Source organism: Cydia pomonella, chromosome 3, assembly GCF_033807575.1.
Source record: "Cydia pomonella isolate Wapato2018A chromosome 3, ilCydPomo1, whole genome shotgun sequence".
Lineage (NCBI taxonomy): Eukaryota > Metazoa > Arthropoda > Insecta > Lepidoptera > Tortricidae > Cydia > Cydia pomonella.
This window is the reverse complement of record NC_084705.1, coordinates 10399143-10419541: the sequence shown is the minus strand read 5'-3', so window position 1 is coordinate 10419541 and position 20399 is coordinate 10399143. Positions and strand designations below refer to the sequence as shown.

The 20399-nt window shown below is 38.3% G+C and overlaps 1 protein-coding gene across 1 annotated transcript; it reads right to left on the bottom strand.

Moving 5' to 3' along the window:
• Nucleotides 1–257: 257 nt before the first annotated feature.
• On the bottom strand, nucleotides 258–19603 carry LOC133516023 (transcription elongation factor B polypeptide 3-like). The gene is made up of 10 exons (XM_061848699.1): nucleotides 19406–19603; nucleotides 18972–19170; nucleotides 18625–18785; nucleotides 17060–18140; nucleotides 16174–16277; nucleotides 12992–13167; nucleotides 12371–12459; nucleotides 11472–11671; nucleotides 2848–2997; nucleotides 258–836 (listed from the first exon to the last, which is right to left on the bottom strand). The coding sequence occupies exons 1-10, from the start codon at nucleotides 19475–19477 to the stop codon at nucleotides 642–644; spliced, it is 2427 nt and encodes an 808-aa protein (XP_061704683.1). The 5' UTR covers nucleotides 19478–19603; the 3' UTR covers nucleotides 258–641.
• Between the last annotated feature and the right edge of the window lie 796 nt (nucleotides 19604–20399).

Below are 20399 nucleotides of genomic sequence, written 5' to 3'. Positions count from 1 at the left end.
TCTGGGTTTACTATACGAGTTTTCGTCCGGGAGGCGGAAATTTGTTTCTGGCTCGCGGTCTATAAAGTCTAAGGACAAACCGTGCCCCAAGTGTGACGGCTGAAAATGAGGCCATTGTACGCCGTCATATGTTTCGTGGTTACTGAATTGTCAACTTGTGAAATCCAATGTACGGGAACCGCGAATTGGTCTTAGACTTATATGTTATACAATAAACGAATCTTTGGTTGAATGAATGCCGAAAGAAAAGTCCGAAACTGAGCTAAAATTATAATAAATAGACATCACGTTTAAGGGACAGTCGACTTTTCTTGTCAAACACGCATCGTAGAGGGTCCACCAAGATAGGCTCGAAAACTTAACATCAATTCACATTTATAGTACAACCCGCTCAAAAGAACTACGAAGGGACCACTTAAAATGTGCGTTTTAAGCGAGAAAGCGTATTATCTATAAAACATGTATTAAAACAAGTCAAAGGGACCGGTGAAAATCTCAGTATTAAGCGGGTTTTACTATATTTTGCCGAAGACGAACCCTATAAGATTACAATTTTAAGAGCGAACCGCCAAAAGAAAAATTCGATCGGCTCCCCGGCCGGCAGAACAATCGAGCGCGGACAGTCAGCAGCGGGCGCGCGCTCATCGCTTGCGGCCGCGCATGAACTGCAGCGCCTTGGCCATGAGCGGCGCCTTCTTGGGCTTGAGCGCCGCGCCGGCCGGCAGCACGGGCGCCGGGCCCGCGCGGCCGCCGCGCAGCACGTTGGGCGCCGCCGCCAGCGCCGCCACGCGCGCCGCCGGGCTCGCCGTCGCCGCGAACGCCGTGCCGTGCTGCGCCTGCACAGTGCACCTCATATCACGTCGGCGTCTAGTCGACTCTATGGCTGCTGCTCGACGCGCCGTTAGCGCAACTGCGCAGCGACGCCATTATCCATAACGCTGGCTAGACGCCGGCGCTCAAAAAACACTAGTGTGGGGGTGCCTTTTAGTCGAGGCCGCGGCCCGAGGCGTGTCTTTGTTTAAGAGCATGGAAACAAGAGAAACCTGTGAAGTCTCCGGTAGACGCCGTATGGCGCGTGACCTTCTATTCTTTTTAACGCATTATCTTCACGTAAACTTTCTATTTTTTTTAACGCACCAGTATACTGTCCCTTCCGGTTTGAAGTTTATAATAAAGGCTCGCCATGACCCATATACGGGGTGCGGACGATGAACGTGTTAATTGAAAAAAAAAAAAAGAAACGGATAAATGCTAAAAACTGCGTGAGAAATAATTATTATCCTTAGTAGTAGAAAAATAACTGGTATAAGCAAAGTTTTTATTGAATAACGTATGCGGAGTGAAATCTGCACAAAATTCAATGTAGTATTAAATAAAAACAACATGCTTATTTTTTTTATAAATATTCATGTTTTTTGTGACGAATTTAACAATAAAGTTTCTCCAATGCGAGATTTTTAACGGCAGTTATGGTACATTAAAACCATCTGTGTCGAAAACACAAATGTTGTCATTTTTTTAGTTACAATTTTATCTTCCTTAGGAAAACTTTTTTTGGGAAACTGTGTGCTCGACATACTTCACATTCTCGCCCGTTGAACCATTGGTGTTCTCAAAATAATAGTTACCTTGCCATGAGTTTCTAATTTAAGTGACATAATAGTGATAATAAATAATAGTGATTAGTCCCCCATAAATCCCATAATGCAAAAACAGCTGTTTTTTTACATATTTGACCAAATGAATTTACCGCATTTTCAGAGCCTTTTTTTGTTTTAACTTTTCTTAAACGTTTGTCGATGCCCATATCATTAAGATATTTTTAAACAGTTTTACTGCAACATTTGAATGTTCTCGTGACGTCTCTGTAAGATTTTGTGACTCAACGGGTCTTCCTTTTTTTTAATCGATCTCTCCCAGAAAACTAGCTAATACTGGTATGTTTCCCTGAACCAGACTTTCTAGCGGTAGTTTTTGTAAAGAAAAAGGGCGCACAAATATTAAAAACGAACCATCAGCTCTAACCCGTTTCCACAAAATGTTCCACTATCTTCGCTTTTGGCTGGAGGGAAATAGTACTGGAAAAATTACATACAGTTTCGCGACAGTGTTCTAAATTGACCATAATTTCAAGAAAAAGAGTGCAATGCTCATGAAACTAGCCGGATTAATTGACATATATATAGACTTTAAATTGGCAGTTAGATATACTTTCAGTTTATTTTATTACTTTTTACATGTTCCAAACTTTGTGCAGATTTCACTCCGCATTACGTTAGAAGGTGTTTCTAATTTTATTTTCAATTCAATAGTTACTTAAAAATGTCCATATCCATCTGTCCGTCCGCGGCTTTTCTCCGTGATCGTTAATGCTAGAAAGCGTAAATTTGGCATGGATATAATCAATAATATTATAAATTAGTTTATAATAAAATGAAAAAAAAAAAAATGTTTAGAGTAGCTCCCCTACACGAAAAGCAAAAATGCTTTTTTTTTATTTCAACCTTACAGTATGGGCAGTGGTTGGATAGGGCCTTGAGGGCCGGTTTTTTTATTTACCAGTTTCATTAATGAAACCCGAACGGATGGAACACTTCGCTCCTTCGGTTCAAGTCGGAAATTATTTCAGTGAAAAAGAATTAGCAGCAAACAATTGACATTATTTTAAAACGCTTAGGGCCTTTTTCACAATGTCCAAGTATTAGATATCTAATTAGCAACTAGCTTATTCAGGACTTGGACATTGTGAAACAGGCCCTTAACTTGAAAACGAAATTTAAAACTACCGGTTAAAAAGTTTTCTATTACTCTAATTACGTTAAGCAAAACATAAGGTTTGAAATATACCTGTTTCCTAGCAATGTTGCGCGGCGGTTTCACTACAGAATCCACATACGCCATCTTGGTTTGCTTGATGGGCGCCTTCTTGGCTTCTTGAGTCATCTTGATATTGGCCGTTAGAGACTTGAGTTTATCTTCCTGCTCCTCTTGGCATCTCTGTAATGCAAATCGGACTTCAGTTAAAATAAGCGTAAGAGTCAATTACGTAAGCAAGAAAGTCGTTTTTTTTTCTTATCCATTTACACCAAAAAGAGAAAGAGACGAGTATACTTTTTTTGTATTCTACTCTTATTAACCAAACTTGTTTGCCATACTACTACTAAAGCATAGTTCATATAGAATTACTTTACTCCATGTTTATTAATAAGACTGTAGAAGATTGTTATTTTTTTAAGTTAATAAAATAAGAAAGTTATGAATGGTGAATTTTAAATAGTAATGTATTTAGCTTTCAAATATGTATAAATAAAATAAAAATCTGTTATGTAAATAATTACGAACTGTTTTCATAATGGACCCCCGTCATTTTCTGCACAACACTTTTGTCGACATTTTGGCGTGTTGATTTCTTGTAGATCGCAATGAATTGATACTTTGGACAATTTGACTAGTCTTATTTAATTTTTTGTCATGATTGCCCAGTAGTTTTTGATAGATTGAAATTGGGGACAATTCGAAGGATTCATTTCGCGGGGCATGTAATTGGCCTGATTATTAGCATACCATGCCAAAACTTTTTTTGAGTAGTGGCAGCTGGCTAAACCTGGGCAACATTTCACAGGACCGTTATGGGTTCTAATAAATGCCAATACTCATTTCTCTAAGCACTCTTTAATATAAAGGTCCGACTTCATTGTTGACTATGTTATAAAACATTTCGTCTTACAGTCGCAATTATAAATTCCTTGCCATATCATATCGAGGGCTTCATGCTAAAGGGGCGTATAAGCAAGAACCCTACTTTTCAGGAGAGACAAAAAACTGAATAACTTTTGTTACAATGTACCGATTGTTCTACAATTTCGCATAGAGTATTTAAATTACTGTCTGTTTCATGTGTCATGCCTAGTTTCGTTCTACGTATTCTAAAAAGCAGTAATTATGTAGTTACGCCTCTTTACCACGACAGTAATTTCCGACATATAGGTTGAAATTTTTTGAAAAATACTTGAGATTTATGGTCGTATAATTCTTTTTTTTTTTCTATTCGATAATTTAATCATGAAAGGTTGAAATACTGTTAATAATGCGAAATACTTTAATTTTACAGTAAATTAGTCATCGTTGTGTAGTTTCTTCTATTTTTTCTGAATTTTATACGCCCGTCTGGGCTGACGAATCTATCGTGTAAGTATCCTTTATTTGTGGCCGTATAATAGGGCGCCAAATTATATTTTGACTAAATATTCATAAGTTCATCTAGATTTTACCATTAAAATGATTCCTGATGGTTTTGATAGTGTCACAACTGTCCACGAGATTAAGCAATGTCGATTGGAGCTGGTTACCGATTGGGTAAGTAACTATTTTGAATTGCCACTTTGAGCATTTCAGTGTTTCAATAGCCTCTGTGGTCTAATGGTTAGAGCGGTTGTCTCTCGATTCGGAGGTTCCGGGTTCGAATCCCGGTGGGGACACTGTCAAGCAAAAATCGCTTTGTGACTTTGAGAGACTATTCCCGGTTTGGCTAGGACATTGCAGGCTGAATCACCTGATTGTCCGAAAAGTAAGATGATACTGTGCTTCGGAAGGCACGGCGTAAAGTCGTTGGTCCCGGCTGCTATCTATCCGGTGGTGCTCGTCATGAGAGCCATGTCAGAGGCCTTTGGCGACTCAATAACTCTAACACCAGGGTTTTTAAGGTACATCAATCTTACAACCCACAAGATAAGAAGAAGTGTTTCAAAAGGCAATCACGCCGCTTATTATGATTTTTGTCTATAATAGCAGTCGTTTAGCACTTCGCTGGGAGTTAGAGTTAAGACGTGTTGGCTTACTTAAGAAAACTGACTTAACTGAATTCCAATAAGATCATTTTTACTATTTGTGATAGTAGGTAAATGATAGTCGCTCAAAAGTCGAGTAGTACAAAACGATTTTATAGAAAAGAATTGAAATTGGTAGTAAAGGATGCATGGAAATTGCTAAGACAACACAATGACAGCTTTACTAAAAAAGCAGTCAAGAAACAATCAAACGATTAAATTTAGAGTGCATTAACTAAAACAAAAGGTTAAAGTTAAAACGTATCAAAACTTGTATTCAGACAATAAACATTACTCCTTCTTTAATGGTACCACTGGTAACAAAATTATAACTATCTTAAACAATAAGATATTAATCAAAACTTCTAAACAAATAAATACGACATCATTTATCGTCATTTCATAAAAAGAAACAATATTAAATCTTCTGTACTAATAAACCTAAAAGTAGTTTAGCTAACAACTTAACTCATTTACGTCTCCATCAAATTATAACAGAGGAATGTTACATTTAAGAATTACTACCACCCCGACGGAGGACGAGTGGCTACAGACATATGAGGTAATCAGCCCGCAGCGCACGCAGTGGGCCTTAAACAGCTTTGACTCCTTCAAATCTCCAGGAATGGATGGGATCTTCCCTGCGCTTCTTAAATGGGGCGGGAAGCATCTCACTCTGAAGCTGACCATCGTTCTGCGCGCCTGTCTGGCTCACAGGTACGTGCCGAAGCAATGGAGGGAGGTCAAGGTTATCTTCATACCGAAACCAGGTAAAAACGACTACTCGGACCCCAAATCCTTCAGGCCCATCAGCCTGACCTCTTTCATGTTGAAAACATTAGAGAGGTTGTGTGACAGGTACCTTAGAGAGAGGGTGCATATTCATGTGCCCTTGCATCCAAACCAATATGCCTACAGCCCTGGCAACTCTACAGAATCGGTACTTCACGCAGTAGAAAGTAAAATTGAGGTGGCTTTCAAAAACAGATCCATGTGCTTAGGAACCTTCATAGATATAGAAAGGGCTTTCGACAGGACCAGGTTCAGTAGAATAACAGCAGCACTGGTAAGACATGGCGCGAATGCAGTTATGACAGAATAAATAAATAAATAATAAATATTATACGACATTATTACACAAATTGACTAAGTCCCACAGTAATCTCAATAAGGATTGTGTTGTGTTGTGTTGTTTTGGATAAACAACATGTTGAGCCAACGAACCATCAGACTCGGGACGGGCGAAACACAGCAGGCATTAATGGTAAAAGGATGCCCCCAAGGAGGAGTCCTATCGCCACTACTATGGAACCTTGTGGTGAATGACCTGATCACCACACTAAACAATAATCACTATTACACAATCGGCTATGCTGACGACATAGTGATACTGACGAGCGGCAATCATGCAGGTACGGTATGCGATGTACCCGCTCTGCACTAGCCATCGTGGAACGCTGGTGTTTTAACAACGAACTCTCAGACAATCCCAACAAAACTGAGCTGGTTATGTTCACCAACAAACATTTCCGCCTGTTCGACACTGAACTCCAACTATCTGCGGAAGTAAAGTATTTAGGGGTAATATTTGACAGCAAATTGAATTAGAGCAATCACCTAAGGCAAAATTGACAAAGGCACAGTCGTAATCTGGCAATGTCGTAGGATAGTGGGTAGAACCTGGGGGCTAACCCCAAAGATAACTCTATGGCTTTACCAGGCAGCCATGCGACCAATAATAAGCTACAGTGCGATAGTTTGGTGGCCACGCACCAAACTATCCGTAGTTGAAGCTGAACTACAACAAATCCAGAGGTTGGCCTGGCGACCACGGGCTGCATGAGGACAATACCAACCGCGGCCCTGGAAGCCTTACTGAGCCTGCCGCCGCTGCACCTCTTTATACAACAGGAAGCGCTAGCTACGGCGGTACGTCTCAAAAAATCTAATCTCTGGAGACCACCTAGGGTACCACACACCGAGATCCTCTACGAGACGATAGGTAAGGAACCGCTAATAGAAGCGATGACTGACAGGATACCCAGACAATTCGTCTTCGACAAGAAATATAAGATACAGTTACACGAAGAACCCCGTGAAGGACTCAAACCATGAGAGCTGAGAAGCTTCACAGATGGATCAAAGACAAGGTCAGGCACTGGCGCTGGAGTATTCTCAGAGGACCTAAACATACATATCTCAACACCACTAGGACTTGACTAGGTGCCCACAATACAGTCTTCCAGGCAGAATTGGCATCATAATCAATCAGCCTCCTCGACAATCGACCCCGGTTTGTCGAGGAGGCTGAGACAGCTGAAGAGGCCACAGGTCCGGCTTTTGACTGGGGCCATAACCAGCCACGCCCCACTAAACAAACTCCTACTAACCCTACGTGTTACAGATAGCCCCCTCTGCAGAGCGTACTTGGAGGCAGAGGAGACAGCCGCCCACGTCATTCTTGAATGCCCAGGGCAGAGCCATCAGCATCAGAGCGCTTCACTTCATTGTTATTATTCGCACGAGATGTACACCATACTGTAACGCACTAGACACTGACTGAGAGACAGGCGGCCCTAGTGCGCTTACCCGCTTGACAGAAAGGGATAGTAATATGCGGCAATCAAGGACGCTGTCTCCGCGCCCCTTTGGCCCGGCATTATTTGAAGGCCAACGTAATTTTTGTACGGTCGTATGTTCATACGCCTCTTTGCCGCGACGCACTTTGAGGATAGTTGGTAAAAGTTTATGGTCGTATGTATGTACGCCTATATAGCGTGACACTATTTGGTGATTCGCACTGTCACGTGAGAGAAGTATGTACGTACGCCTTTATACTCCGATGAATATCGGGGACTGAATGAAAATATCACTTATACGCCTTCAGTACGGCTTTTTGGAACGACATAAAATTATGACTGTCTGTTATACGCCAAATGATTTTTTAATTATTTAATTAACTAATTGTTATGATAAAATTATGAAAAAAATTGTGCTTACGTATTGTTACAAGACGAATACGATGCCGTTAAAAACGAAAAATGGCATTTTTGCGTATACGCCCCTTTGGCCTGAAGCCCTCGATATGTTTTTTTGCGAACTTGTCAAGTTTCACGAACTTATATTTTTCGGGTAAATTACCTCTATTATTGGCCATATAAAACTTCGAACCGAGTAGTTGATTAAAATCGAGTTTTACATACGTCTTGTCGTCCAACAACAAGCAACCTTCGAATTTTGTCAATACTGGGTCGTACAATAGTCGAGCTAGTGTTTTAGCTTGTCGGATCTGTTTAACAGTCCGATTTGGCTGTTTTATTGCTCGATAGCTCTTATCTTCACCTCTGAGTCACCTCAGGCATAATCCTGGATGATAAACTGAACTGGAACAAACACCTGGACAGTAAACTAAACAAAGCAACAGTAGCCTTTTGGCAATGCCGGAGGATGGTGGGCAAGATATGGGGACTTGCTCCTCACATTATACTGTGGCTCTACATAATAATTATTATACTGCGGCTATACAAAATGGTAATAATGCCAATGAACAGCTACGGCGTGGTCGTATGGTGGCCCCGCACTCAGCTAACCACGGTAATAGACAAACTAAACAAAACACAAAGACTAGCATGTGTGGCTGCGACAGGCTGTATGAGAACTACTCCGACAGCGACGCTAGAAATAATGCTAGGACTCCTACCATTACACATATACATACAGAAAGAAGCGACTGCCACGGCTCTTCGATTGAAAAATCTAAACCTATGGACATCCTTCAGCTCATCGCACAAGAAGATATGATGAAAATATGATCTCAAAACTGGAATGCTGGAAGCGCCCATCGACAAAACACCAAAAACTATGATCTTCTGGAAAGATTACGCCATATCATTAACAGAAGATCCGAAAGAAGGACTAGACCAAACAAACTTAAGAATATTTACAGATGGCTCAGAAACAAATGAAGGGACAGGATGTGGTGTCTTCTCAGAGGACCTGAACATACACATCTCAAAACCCCTGGGAGAACACAACATGGTAGTCCAAGCTGAATGTGTAGGAATAATAGAAGCTTGCAATGCTATAACAAGACGACAAGTGAAACATGGAAATATACTAATACTGTCAGATAGTAAATCAGTACTACAAGCGCTATGCACCGACAAACTTAATTCAGAGCTCATACTCGAATGTCATGTCGAACGGAAGTGAGCAAAGAAGGCAACAAAGTAACAATTTAAGGGATAAAGGGGCATATTGGATCGAGGAAATGATGCAGCGGACGAACTGGCCAGGAAAGGTTCAGAAACACCGGCATATGGACCCGAGCCCATCATACCTCTACCAATATCCTATATACACAACCAGCTAGACCTACATCACAGACAACTGCACAATAAATACTGGAATGACACGGACACATGTAGGCAGACCAAAGGTATTTTACCGGAATTGAACCACAAGCTCACCAAAATACTATTGAAAACACCTAGACACCAACTACAGGACTAATTACAGGATTAATTACAGGACATAACACACTAAACAAACACCTACACAATATGGGTAAAACAGACAGCCCCATGTGCAGAGCGTGCATGGAAGAAGAGGAAACAACAAAACACATTGTCGTAGACTGCAAACAGGTTGAAGTATACAGGAACAAACACCTAGAGAGGCAGTTAGCAACCTGAAAACTTTGCTAGGCTTCGTGGAGGAGCTGGGGTGGTTAGAGTAGCGCTACCTCGTTTCACGCAAAATAGGCAAGGCACAATGGATGTCGATTTGCGGAAAATGCCCAGAAGCACTAACTAACTATCAAATTCAAGGCACACGTTTATTTAAGGCCTTAGAGTCAGACAAAGATAACTTGGCAGCGATTTTGGTAGCCCAGCCTGTGCAAGTGTTACGTAAACGTCATAATCAGACATAGGAATCCGCGGGGCAAAATTGTTTGACAAGTAGGGAGTTCCTGTATAGATAAACTCAACAATCGATGCTAGTTCTATATACTAGTGATCACTCAAGGGTTTGCTTGTAAAAATATGTTTATAATAAGAGTAAAAAAATATTAAATAATAACTCAATATACTCTTCTTCGTTTTTAAGACAAGACAATTTTATAATTTTACTCAACCCATTTTTTTTCTTCGTGAATGTCCCATTTACTATTGTTAAAGTAAACGACCAGAATTTAAAACCACCACCACCAGATGGTATAGCAGTTAAAAAAGCCAAAGCTGCATTAAATAAATCAAATATTCAGGGTGAACTTAAGTTTATTGCTGAAAATCTAAATATTATTCAAGTCTATAAAAAATTACAATGGCCATATCTGACGCTAGACTTTGGTGTACGAATAGTAAAAAAAGTAGTCTACATTATCTAAAATATATTTGGACGAAAAGGGAAAAAATATTTACAATAAGTTTAAAAATGTTTTTAACAAAAACTCCGGGTACGACACTATGGAAAAAAAAAAAATGCTACAAAAAGGTGAAGAAGTCATTTTAAAACCGAAGAATAGACGAAATACAATAGATCACTTTATGAAATTTTGTTATGCCCCTATAACCTCCACAGAACTTGAGAAATCATTTAGCCCCTTGAAATGGATTTATTAGCCAAGACAGAGACGCTTAACGCCCGAAAATATGGAATAAATTCTGGTCGTTTACTTTAACAACAGTAAATGGGACATTCACGAAGAAAAAAATTGGGATGAGTAAAGTTATAAAATTGTCTTGTCTTGTCTTAAAAACGAAAAAAAAAAAATTTCTTTTTACTCTTAATAAAAACATATTTTCACAAGCAAACCCTTGAGTGATCACTAGTATATATAACTAGCATCGATAGTTGAGTTTATCGATACAGGAACTCCCTACTTGTCAAACAATTTTGCCCCGCGGATTCCTATGTCTGGTCATAATTTCATAGATATTTGACGTTTAAAACAACACTTTCACTGTATGGGCTGTCAAAACCGCTGCCAACTTATCTTGGTCAGACTCCTATACCTTTTCTACTATTAATAAGTCTTTGGTTACTTATATCAAGTTGAATAAAAGTTACCGACATCGACAAAAGAAGTAAGTAAGTAAGTAAATATTCTTTATTGCACCACAAAGAAGACAAATTTAAAAAACAGATTTACAATGTAAAGAAAGGTAGCAACCGGCGGTCTTATCGCTGTAAGCGATCTCTTCCAGACAATTGCGCAATTGAAGTGGGAATAGGCCGGCGATATATGTGTCGCAGCAATAACACTCTTGAGGCTGTACTTCATGTTCTGGAGATCTCGATTGGGAAGCCGAAATGACGGAAAGCCATGAGCCAGATAGTAGGACGACATCAAAAAGACGGCATGGCCAGCCTGGCATAGAATCGCCGCATTCAGAACAATATGAAAATCCACGAAAGAAAACTTTGTAGGCACAGTAAATTTACTGCCATCTTTCGACACATGATTAAAACATTTAGAACGCGACTTTTTGATATTTAACAAATTTAACACATATCAGTGAAAGAATAAGGATCAAAGTCATGTGTAATTTACTGTGGCTACAAAATTTCTTTACAATCCACCTCTATTTAAAATTCTCTTTGATATTAATATGCTGAGATCTATTTTAAGCTGTATCATACCATGTACATCTCTCTCCACGCTTCCATCTCTTGTCTTTTTTTGTTACGGAAGTGTTTCTCGCAGAAAGCCTTCCACAAATGGTCGGTGTCCTCGGTGAGGTAGGGGTTGTGGTACTCCAGCATAAACAGCTGCTGCGGTGTGGCTTTGTCGACAATGGGCTTTAGTATCTCGTATGGCACGCCTCCGGTGAACTCGAGTGCTGGGGAACATACATAATAATTTGTCGGGTGACAACCAAAACTCACTAATTATTCCCATAAGTTTAGAACCATAGTGAACGGCAATAGTGCCAAAACAAGGTTGATTTTGTTTAATTATTTTTTGCAATTACATTCTACAATAATCATCGGAATCATTGTGCTAGCAGGCACTGGCCTTCTTTAGAGAGTTCGGGCTATAGTTCTCACACAAGCAATTTACACAACTTTGTTCACAAGCTCGTTTACAAACAATGTTTTACTATACCAAATCGCAACTGGTAAAAATTAAACGAAATTTCTTATGTAAGTTCCGAAGTAGTGCCTCTTTGAAAGTTGCACCACCGCCAACCAATGCGCTTGCAGCCAAGCAACCATTGACGTGAAATAAGGCTATTAAAGAACACTATACACTACACATACTCGCTTTGCGAGCCCCAGAGTTATAAAAATATGAATGACTTAAAAATAATCGAATACTTTAAATTGTACAGCACATTTTTTAATAATTTATAATTAGAAAAATAATTGCTAATGAATCAGTATTCAACAATCTTCGTGTATATGTCTGACGACAAATATCACTTTATGACCTCCTGATTAACATTGTACTATATTCTTAAAAATAAAAAATACTACTCGTATTGATGATGCAATAAACCATAAGCTGGAATGAATGAATGAACCTGTGAAGCACTTACCATCTATGTGTTCTTGGAGGACATGGACGCACAGCTCGTAAAGTGTGGGAATTTTCCCTATAACCTTGTTTCCGGAGTACACTTTAGTTCTGTAAACAAACATTACGGTTAATACAAAGTATAGTGACGATATGGTTTTGAAGAGATATCATATTCCACGCTTTAACTTAACGTCACGCTTTCCTCCGGCGCGCGGGCGCGATATGTAAATAAATTATATTAAATCAAATTTTGATTGTATATTTAAAACTTAAATTAAGGGTCGGGTTCGGGTGGCAATTTTCAACCCCTGGGAATCGAGGGGGTAAGAATGCTCTTGTATCTGGTAGAATAAATAGAAGATATGTGCCATGATTAAGCACAGACACAGAGGTGGCTAGGGAGACTACAAGAATAAAAATTCAAAAGTACCTATATGGCGCTCCTGAGGCGTTGTTTCACTAAAAGGTAATGTGTATTCAAATGCACGATAAACAAAAAACAAGCTTTGAAATGCACATGTAGGCAGCATTAGTTTTCATAATAATGGACAGCGGCAAATCTGTACCATATATTGCATAGACAACTTAAAAAAGGCACATTTGAGTTAATGATTTAAGTATCTGTGCACAAAAAAATCACCTTTGGTTCTTTGAAGATATGACTTGGGTCATAGCATCTTCGTCGGTGAAGTGCGGCATGAGGCGCGGGGGCGGGCGCGGCCGGTAGTTGGGCGAGATCTCGGGCAGCGCGGAGATCTCCAGCGCCGGCAGCGGCGCCAGCTTCGCGGTCGGCGCCAGCAACGCCGCTGGGCTTAGCTGTCGAAATACGGATATAACGTGAAACTTGGCTAAAATAAAGATTTAGTTGGTCCGCTTGCTATAGAAGTTTGTATACAGGTGGACCAACTAAATCTGCAGCTGACTGTACATCATCCCCTTAGGGTTATCACGTTTCGCTCGGGCCGCCTGGTCTTTTTGGAAGTCTAAATTCTGGTTTGGACGCGGCACCAATGTCTCTATAGTGCATCACGTAGCCTTCATTCTAGTGATCAATACATAACTAGGTATTTTTGAAAAAAAAAAGTGGCTGTGACATAATCGGACAGACAGACGGACATGACCAGGGGTCGGACAAAAAGTGCGGATGACGTAAAAATGACGTAATCTTGCACACAGGATGATGTTTGAGTTTGTATTTAAACTTCCGTGTGACATGTAGTAACAAAGTAGTATTAATGAAGTAACAAAATAAACGTAAATAAATCCATGGAATTAATAATACAGGTGGTGGGGTGATGTAGTGAATAAAATAAATTTCACGAAACTTGTTACCATAAGGTATAATTATTTGAAATTAGTTAGAACAAGTCTGTGGGATCCTCAGATAAATAGGTTTAATAGTCAAAAGTGGGAACAGTAGGTAAGATTATCAGTATACGTGTTTGTCACGTACCTCCAAAAACGGAAAATTGCCACAATATTCGAGTAAAGAAGACATGACATTTTAGAGCGTTTTCTTATACATTAGTAAATATAAATTTTAGCTAAATATAATCGTGAAGATACAATAGCTAAACAGTAACGAAGTCAATTTATTGTTCATCTGATTGACAATGTGTCAGTCAAAAACGTACTTACTCATTTCAAGTGGCGATATCGTTTAATAAAGAGGTTGATAAATGATAAGTGATAATTGTTTATGAAAGTCTAAAATACTATGTATTTGAAATCACCTATAAGTGGTTTGACGTCATGCGCACTTTTTGTCCGACCCCTGGACATGACGAATCTATAAGGGTTCCGTTTTTTGCCATTTGGCTACGGAACCCTAAAAAACATGCAGCCCATAGCAATATGGATCGGATTGCTACTTTTTGTCACATCTTCAGATGACAACTAAATCCCATAAATAACTATCACAAGTTAAGAGCTATAGTGAAAAAATAAGTAACTTTTTTGGGAATCGCTAGAGTGCAGCACTAGCACATATTGTAAACCATAGGTTGACTTTGACTTATATATACTTTAAACAGTTTTTTGACAAGTTTGACCGCCTTGATGACTTTGATGCATCAAGGCGGTTTAATTACAGGCCCTCAGTTTGTGCTAGTAGCGCCCTCTACGCAGAGTTTTGCGTAATATGAAAGAGTATTTGAAATAGAGGTGTATTGTCAAAGAAAATTTTGTAGCGACGTAAATTTACTGCCATCTTTCGACACATAATTAAAATATTTAGAACGCTATTTGACTTTGATCCTTATTCTATCATTGATATGTGTTTAATTTGTTAAATATCAAAAGGTGGCGCCATATAATAGATAAAAGGCCAAAGGTACAGCAGCATCATTTCGAACGATGGCCCCATAACCTTTAGGTAGTGCCCGGTAAGATGGTGTCGAAAGATGGCAGTAAATTTACGTCGCTATAAAGTTTTCTTTGACAATACACCTCTATTTCAAATTCTCTTATGGTAATATTCCCTAGTGAGTTTTGGTTGTCAGTTGTGACCTGACTATATCAAGTATGGAAAGGTAGAGGCGAACAGAATCTCCTTAAGCAGAACTGTTGCAAAAGTATCCAGCTGTCAGCAATAAATAATAGTTCCAAATCTCTCCAGAGTAGCTAAGAACCTAGGCGTTATTGACGGATTGAAGTGCGCTGTCTATGATTAGTTTTTTTTCTCAAGTATTCTAGGTATTGTAGCGCCACCTATTTATGGTTTTTTGTCGGACACTCTTTGGTATATGGAGATTCTGTTCCTCTACCTTCCATAATATCAAGATTATCAAGGTAGAGAGAATGGAAGATTTTTTTCTGATCATGTTGAATTAAATATAACGTTTTTTTTTTTATATATATTCTATATAATACTCGTACCTGACGTGAATAAATATAACATGAGACTAATACTGATAGTCATAGTTGGCAAGTCTTCATAAGTTTGACCAATAATGGTTTCCGGCATAGTAAATTGATAATGATAACAAACCGCAACTGCATGCATTTTTATTGTAATAAAATAATACTTAAAGTATAATTATCCAATTAAAAAAAAACATCAGCAAAAAGATTTACGATTAAACAATCAACTGCAAATTTTCAGTCCAATCATTATGTATTAAGTAAATACGTAATTGATTACAGCAGAGACGCTTTCCATATAGATTTCCGTACATTGACCCGCTTATTGCTATCTCTATTGCACACGCATGATTATTTTGCTGTCCCGCCCATGATGCCGGTTGTCAATGTCACTGTGCGTACTTGACAGCAATATAATTATGCGCGTGCAATAGAGGTAGCAACAGGGGTCAATGTATGAAAATCTATCTGGAAAGCGTCTCTCTTTGCCCAGAAGGATGGCATGAGAGTAATCTAATTTTTTCTCGAGTTCAACCTTGACCGATTTTTTTTATTTGTTATGCTATTTTTTATAATTGAACTTAATTAAATTTCTTATCACACTAGAAAAATAACAAATACATACAACGCCGAAATTATCACGTATCTTGATAAATATTTAGCTTTAGCCCTCTGATATTTATTGGTTGACTGGTAGAGAATGCCTAAGGCATTAAGTCCGCTATTTGTACCTTCATGTATTGTGCAATAAAGATTAAATAAATAAAGGGATATGGTCAGGCTTAGTAATTTGGTAATAAACATATTTTTGCTATAACTTTATCATTTAACTCAGACAGTTGATTAGAAATGATTGGCTTGAAATCAGGTATTGTTGAAGGATAACTACCTAGCCTAGCTTACCTAGTACTTAGGTAAAAATAAAAAACTGTTCAAGTTAAGTTGAAGCGCTGTACTTACATCATTATTAAATGTGTTGGGTGAAGACATTTCTTTTAAAGAAACTGTTTTCTTTTTTGGCTTCACAGGACTAGCCATGCCCAAGGCTTCAGCAAAACTGGCACCTTAAAATTCAATAATAGTTATTAACAAATTTTTGGAAATAAATGGTTGTTAACCTTTTCGTGCCTGACACACCACAACTTGGACTTGATATGTTATATGGGTTGTTACCATGCAATTTTTGGCTTGACTTTGATGATCATGACACTTTATTACAGTACAACTACTCTTTATTGCCACCTCAATAAACCAGAACAAATTTGATTGCTGATAGTATCAAGCTGTTGCACGATTTCGAATTTAATAATGTATTAACTAAGTGGCTTCAAGAACATTGTTTTTATTCAGTGAAGGAATATATGAATATGAGATTAGAATAAGTAGATTATAAGTATATTTTAATATTTGCATGCCGTTTCGGCTGAATACTGTGACAATATTTAATGTAAGATCTTGTACCTACGTATTCTTGCAAATAAACGCTTCTATTCTATTCTAACAATACAGAAAGAGAACAGCAACAGAAGTATAGGCATGGTGACGGCTTTGCATCTTCATTGACGTGGCGGCGAAAAGGTTAAAACTATCCATTACCTATATCAAACAGTAATGAATAGAAGAAAAGGTGTAATGTCTAAGTAAAATCTGTGCCTCGAGTTTGACCGCTACAGTAGATATTGTTGTATGGCCTCATACATTATGTGATAATTGATAGCTCTGGTGGTCAAAAATTGACATTTGACTTGACACCAATATTAAAACAATGGGCGAAATGTTCCAATGTGTAGGCCAAGGTATCGTAATTGAGCTCTGAATTACATAAGGCTATAAAAATATATATTACCTGATCCACAATCAATACCATCATCACTATCCACAATATTGTTTAACTGTGGTTTTGTCTTTGGTACAGCCACTTTACTGCTCGACTTCTCACTTTTGCGAGACGAAGAGGAACTTGAATTATGTTTAGACTTTTTTTCACTACTCCTCTCATCAACCTTGTGTTTATCTTTGCTGTCATTCTTGGATTTACTCTCATGGGATGACTTTTTTTCACTCTTATGGCTATGACTTGATTTTTCTTTAGAAGAACTACTCTTATCTTTACTTTTTTCAGTGCTAGACGATCTATGCTTTTCCTTAGAACTACTACTACTTTCTCTTGACTTGTGTTTTTGCATTTCTTTATCAGAGGAACTCTTGCTTGAGTTATGTTTTTCTTTGTCTGATTTATGAGACTGGCTGGAGTGTTTTTCAGATTTACGTTCATGCTTCTCATTCTTGTCATGTTTTTCTTTACTTCTATCAGAGTTATCTTTTTGTGAGCTGGATTTGTGGCTTTCAGAGGAACTTATTTGTTTTTCAGATGGATGGTTATGCTTTTCAGAAGAACTCCTATGTTTCTCAGAGGAAGTCTTATGTTTACTAGACAAAGTGATGTCTTCTCTTTTCTTATCTTTTTCAACACTATGATCAGATTTGTGTTTCTTCTCTGAACTACTTTCTTTGTCCTTGGATATAGCATGTTTATGTGAGCTCCGTGACTTCTCTCTAGATGAGGATTTGCTAGATGAATATCTTGAGTCCGAACTATGACTTTTAGAATGTCTGTCATTATTAGAAGACTTTTTAGATGAGGATGCTTCTTTTTTAGGTTCCACATTATGGTTGTGTGAAGAATGTTTTGTTGATTTGTGATTTTCAGAAGGTTCAATTTTTATCTTTTGGTTAGTATTCCTGTGATTTCTGTCATCTCCTGATGAATCAGACATCTCACTCTCACTGTCTGAGCTCTGTGAATCTTCAGAGTCATGATTATCATCACTTTCGGATGGTTCCTGCTTGACTTTAACTGATCTTTTATGGCTATTACTCTCACTAGAGCTAGAGTGTTTGGACTTTTTAGTGCTACTGTCTTCTTCCTACAACATAACAAAAAATAAACTAGGATGAATACCTGATTTGGATTGGTATCACTTAAATAATTAAAAAACGAAACTGTTGACAAATTGAAAAATGAAGCATAGTTTTTAGTACATACTTTAGAAAGATTCTTATTACCCTCTGTTGTCTGCAAGCAAAAACATTATAGTCTGTTGTTATAAAGCACAACAGTAGTCAGCTTGGCATCCTTGTTTATGATAATGACAAATGCAATATTATGTCCAACTTATGTTGGATAGTGCACTTATGCAAATAAACTTGTTTTCTTTTACTCTGCCCTATTCATACTTTTTTTGTAATATTTAACAAGACTATAATGGACATTCTACAAAATGTTTAGCAGGACAGTAATCTATAACAATTCACAAAAAATACTTTTAATATAAGAGTCTACATACATCATTAATACAAGTTAGTTAGGCTATAAGGCTCTGGCAAACTGTAATAAGAAAGAATACCAACCTCACTGCTGTGATATTTCCTTTTGGTTCCGCTTGTATTCCCATTCATCTGAGATCCATCAGATTTACATGATCTTTCCGAGTCATTATTGTGCCTACTTCTGGACTGATTAGCACTGTCATCAGAATCTTTTCCATTTCCATGCCCATTGTAGTTAGTGGCTGATACAGGATAATTAAGCTCATTATTAAAATAAACTTCACACATACAAAGTGTATTTAACATCAGGCTGCACACAACAATATTGACAAGTAAACTTAAATAATTCTTATCTATAAAAAAAAAATATATAGTATATTAATGAGAAAAATAAACACAAGCATGCAGCTAGGATCTTGAGAGCTCACTGTCATTGTTTTGATCGGCTTCCTGGTCGCTTTCCTCGGATGCGACCATACATTTCCATTTGTTGACGAGAGCTCGCGCGGCTTGTCCCACGGTGCCCGGATCCTTGCGTAGCGCGTTTACAGTGCGGCCCACGCCCGTCTCCTGCAGGTGCTGCACCGTCACTCCCAGCCCGAACAGTTTGTCGATCGACTTCAGAACCTGAACAATCAAAAACTCACCCTAAGCTACGTGTCCAACTGCCATATTACGTACTTAACGTCTCGCGATACAGGAATTATCCTAACCCTTGCACTTTTTACGTCGGAATAGGTCATATTACTTAAAATAAACCTAAGTGAAAATATAACTACGCAGTATAAAGACTGGGATTTTCCTTATTTTTCAAAAAAATAGGAAAGGATCACTTGTAAACGCATACTCAGTTTACACTCACTTTCTGCTCATCGTTTGGATATTTTTCTATGGCATGTTGATAATGTTTTACTAAATCGAGTACAGACGCCATAGCGAACAAAAAGAAGGAATTAGTCAACAATACTGTTGATTTTATCAATACAAAATGAACGCCAGCTGGTAAAAGGACACCATTTTTGTCACACACACATAAACGTTAAATGAATTGTCAAGCCGTGTTGACGTCGCTGACGTCGGAATACAATAGACAAAATCTTTTTTTTAATATTAGTTGGTTTTCGGATTCTCATAGATGGTCGGATCGGATCACATAGATACGCGTGCGCCCGTGAGGGACAGAACATACGCAATGCGCACAATTAAAAACTCGTTTTAACATTCCTGACATCATACTAAAAACAACGTACGTAATTTGGTCGGGTTATTTATTGCCCACCATAAATCATACTAAAATTTATGGTGGGGAAAAAAAAAAATGAGACTGTGACAAGGATAAACAATCATAGAGCTTTCTCTGCTACTCCTACTGAGAGATCTATAAGAGCATCTCGTTCGGTCATCTGCCGGCTCTACCACTTCGTCTCTATACTTATTGGGAGCGTGCACGATGGCAGCGCCGCTTAGCGTTCGCAACTAATGCAACTACTGCGGAGTTGTCAAATAATGAGCTCAACAAAATGAAGATTATCCCTTAAAAATGTTTACTATAATACAGTTACCAATGTGCGGAATCTATTCGTTTTTAATGTTAAACACACTCTACTTTTGCTTTACTGAAAATAGTCAGAATTATCTCTATCTTCGTCGTTGTTTCGTTACAAATTCAATGAAAAAATTTATGTTTCATTATGTTTTGAGTATTGAAGGTAAATTGGTTTGTTTACATTATTTGAAATTTCTGTTGGACTCCATTTGAAGTACCTCTCATGTACATATATTACAAGAGTGAATACAAGCATAATAACTCACCAAGCAAAGACCAAAAACAGCTCAATGCAGAAACTTGTATGCAT

What these genes read in the sequence shown, in the direction of transcription:
- LOC133516023 (XM_061848699.1), bottom strand. Translation starts at nt 19,477, where the DNA reads ATGGCGTCTGTACTCGATTTAGTAAAACATTATCAACATGCCATAGAA. An exon ending in ATATCTTCAAAGAACCAAAG is followed by an intron (nt 12,460 to 12,991) that starts GTGATTTTTTTG and finishes GTTTGTTTACAG; the next exon opens with AACTAAAGTGTACTCCGGAA. An exon ending in CCTCCAAGAACACATAGATG is followed by an intron (nt 11,672 to 12,370) that starts GTAAGTGCTTCA and finishes TATGTTCCCCAG; the next exon opens with CACTCGAGTTCACCGGAGGC.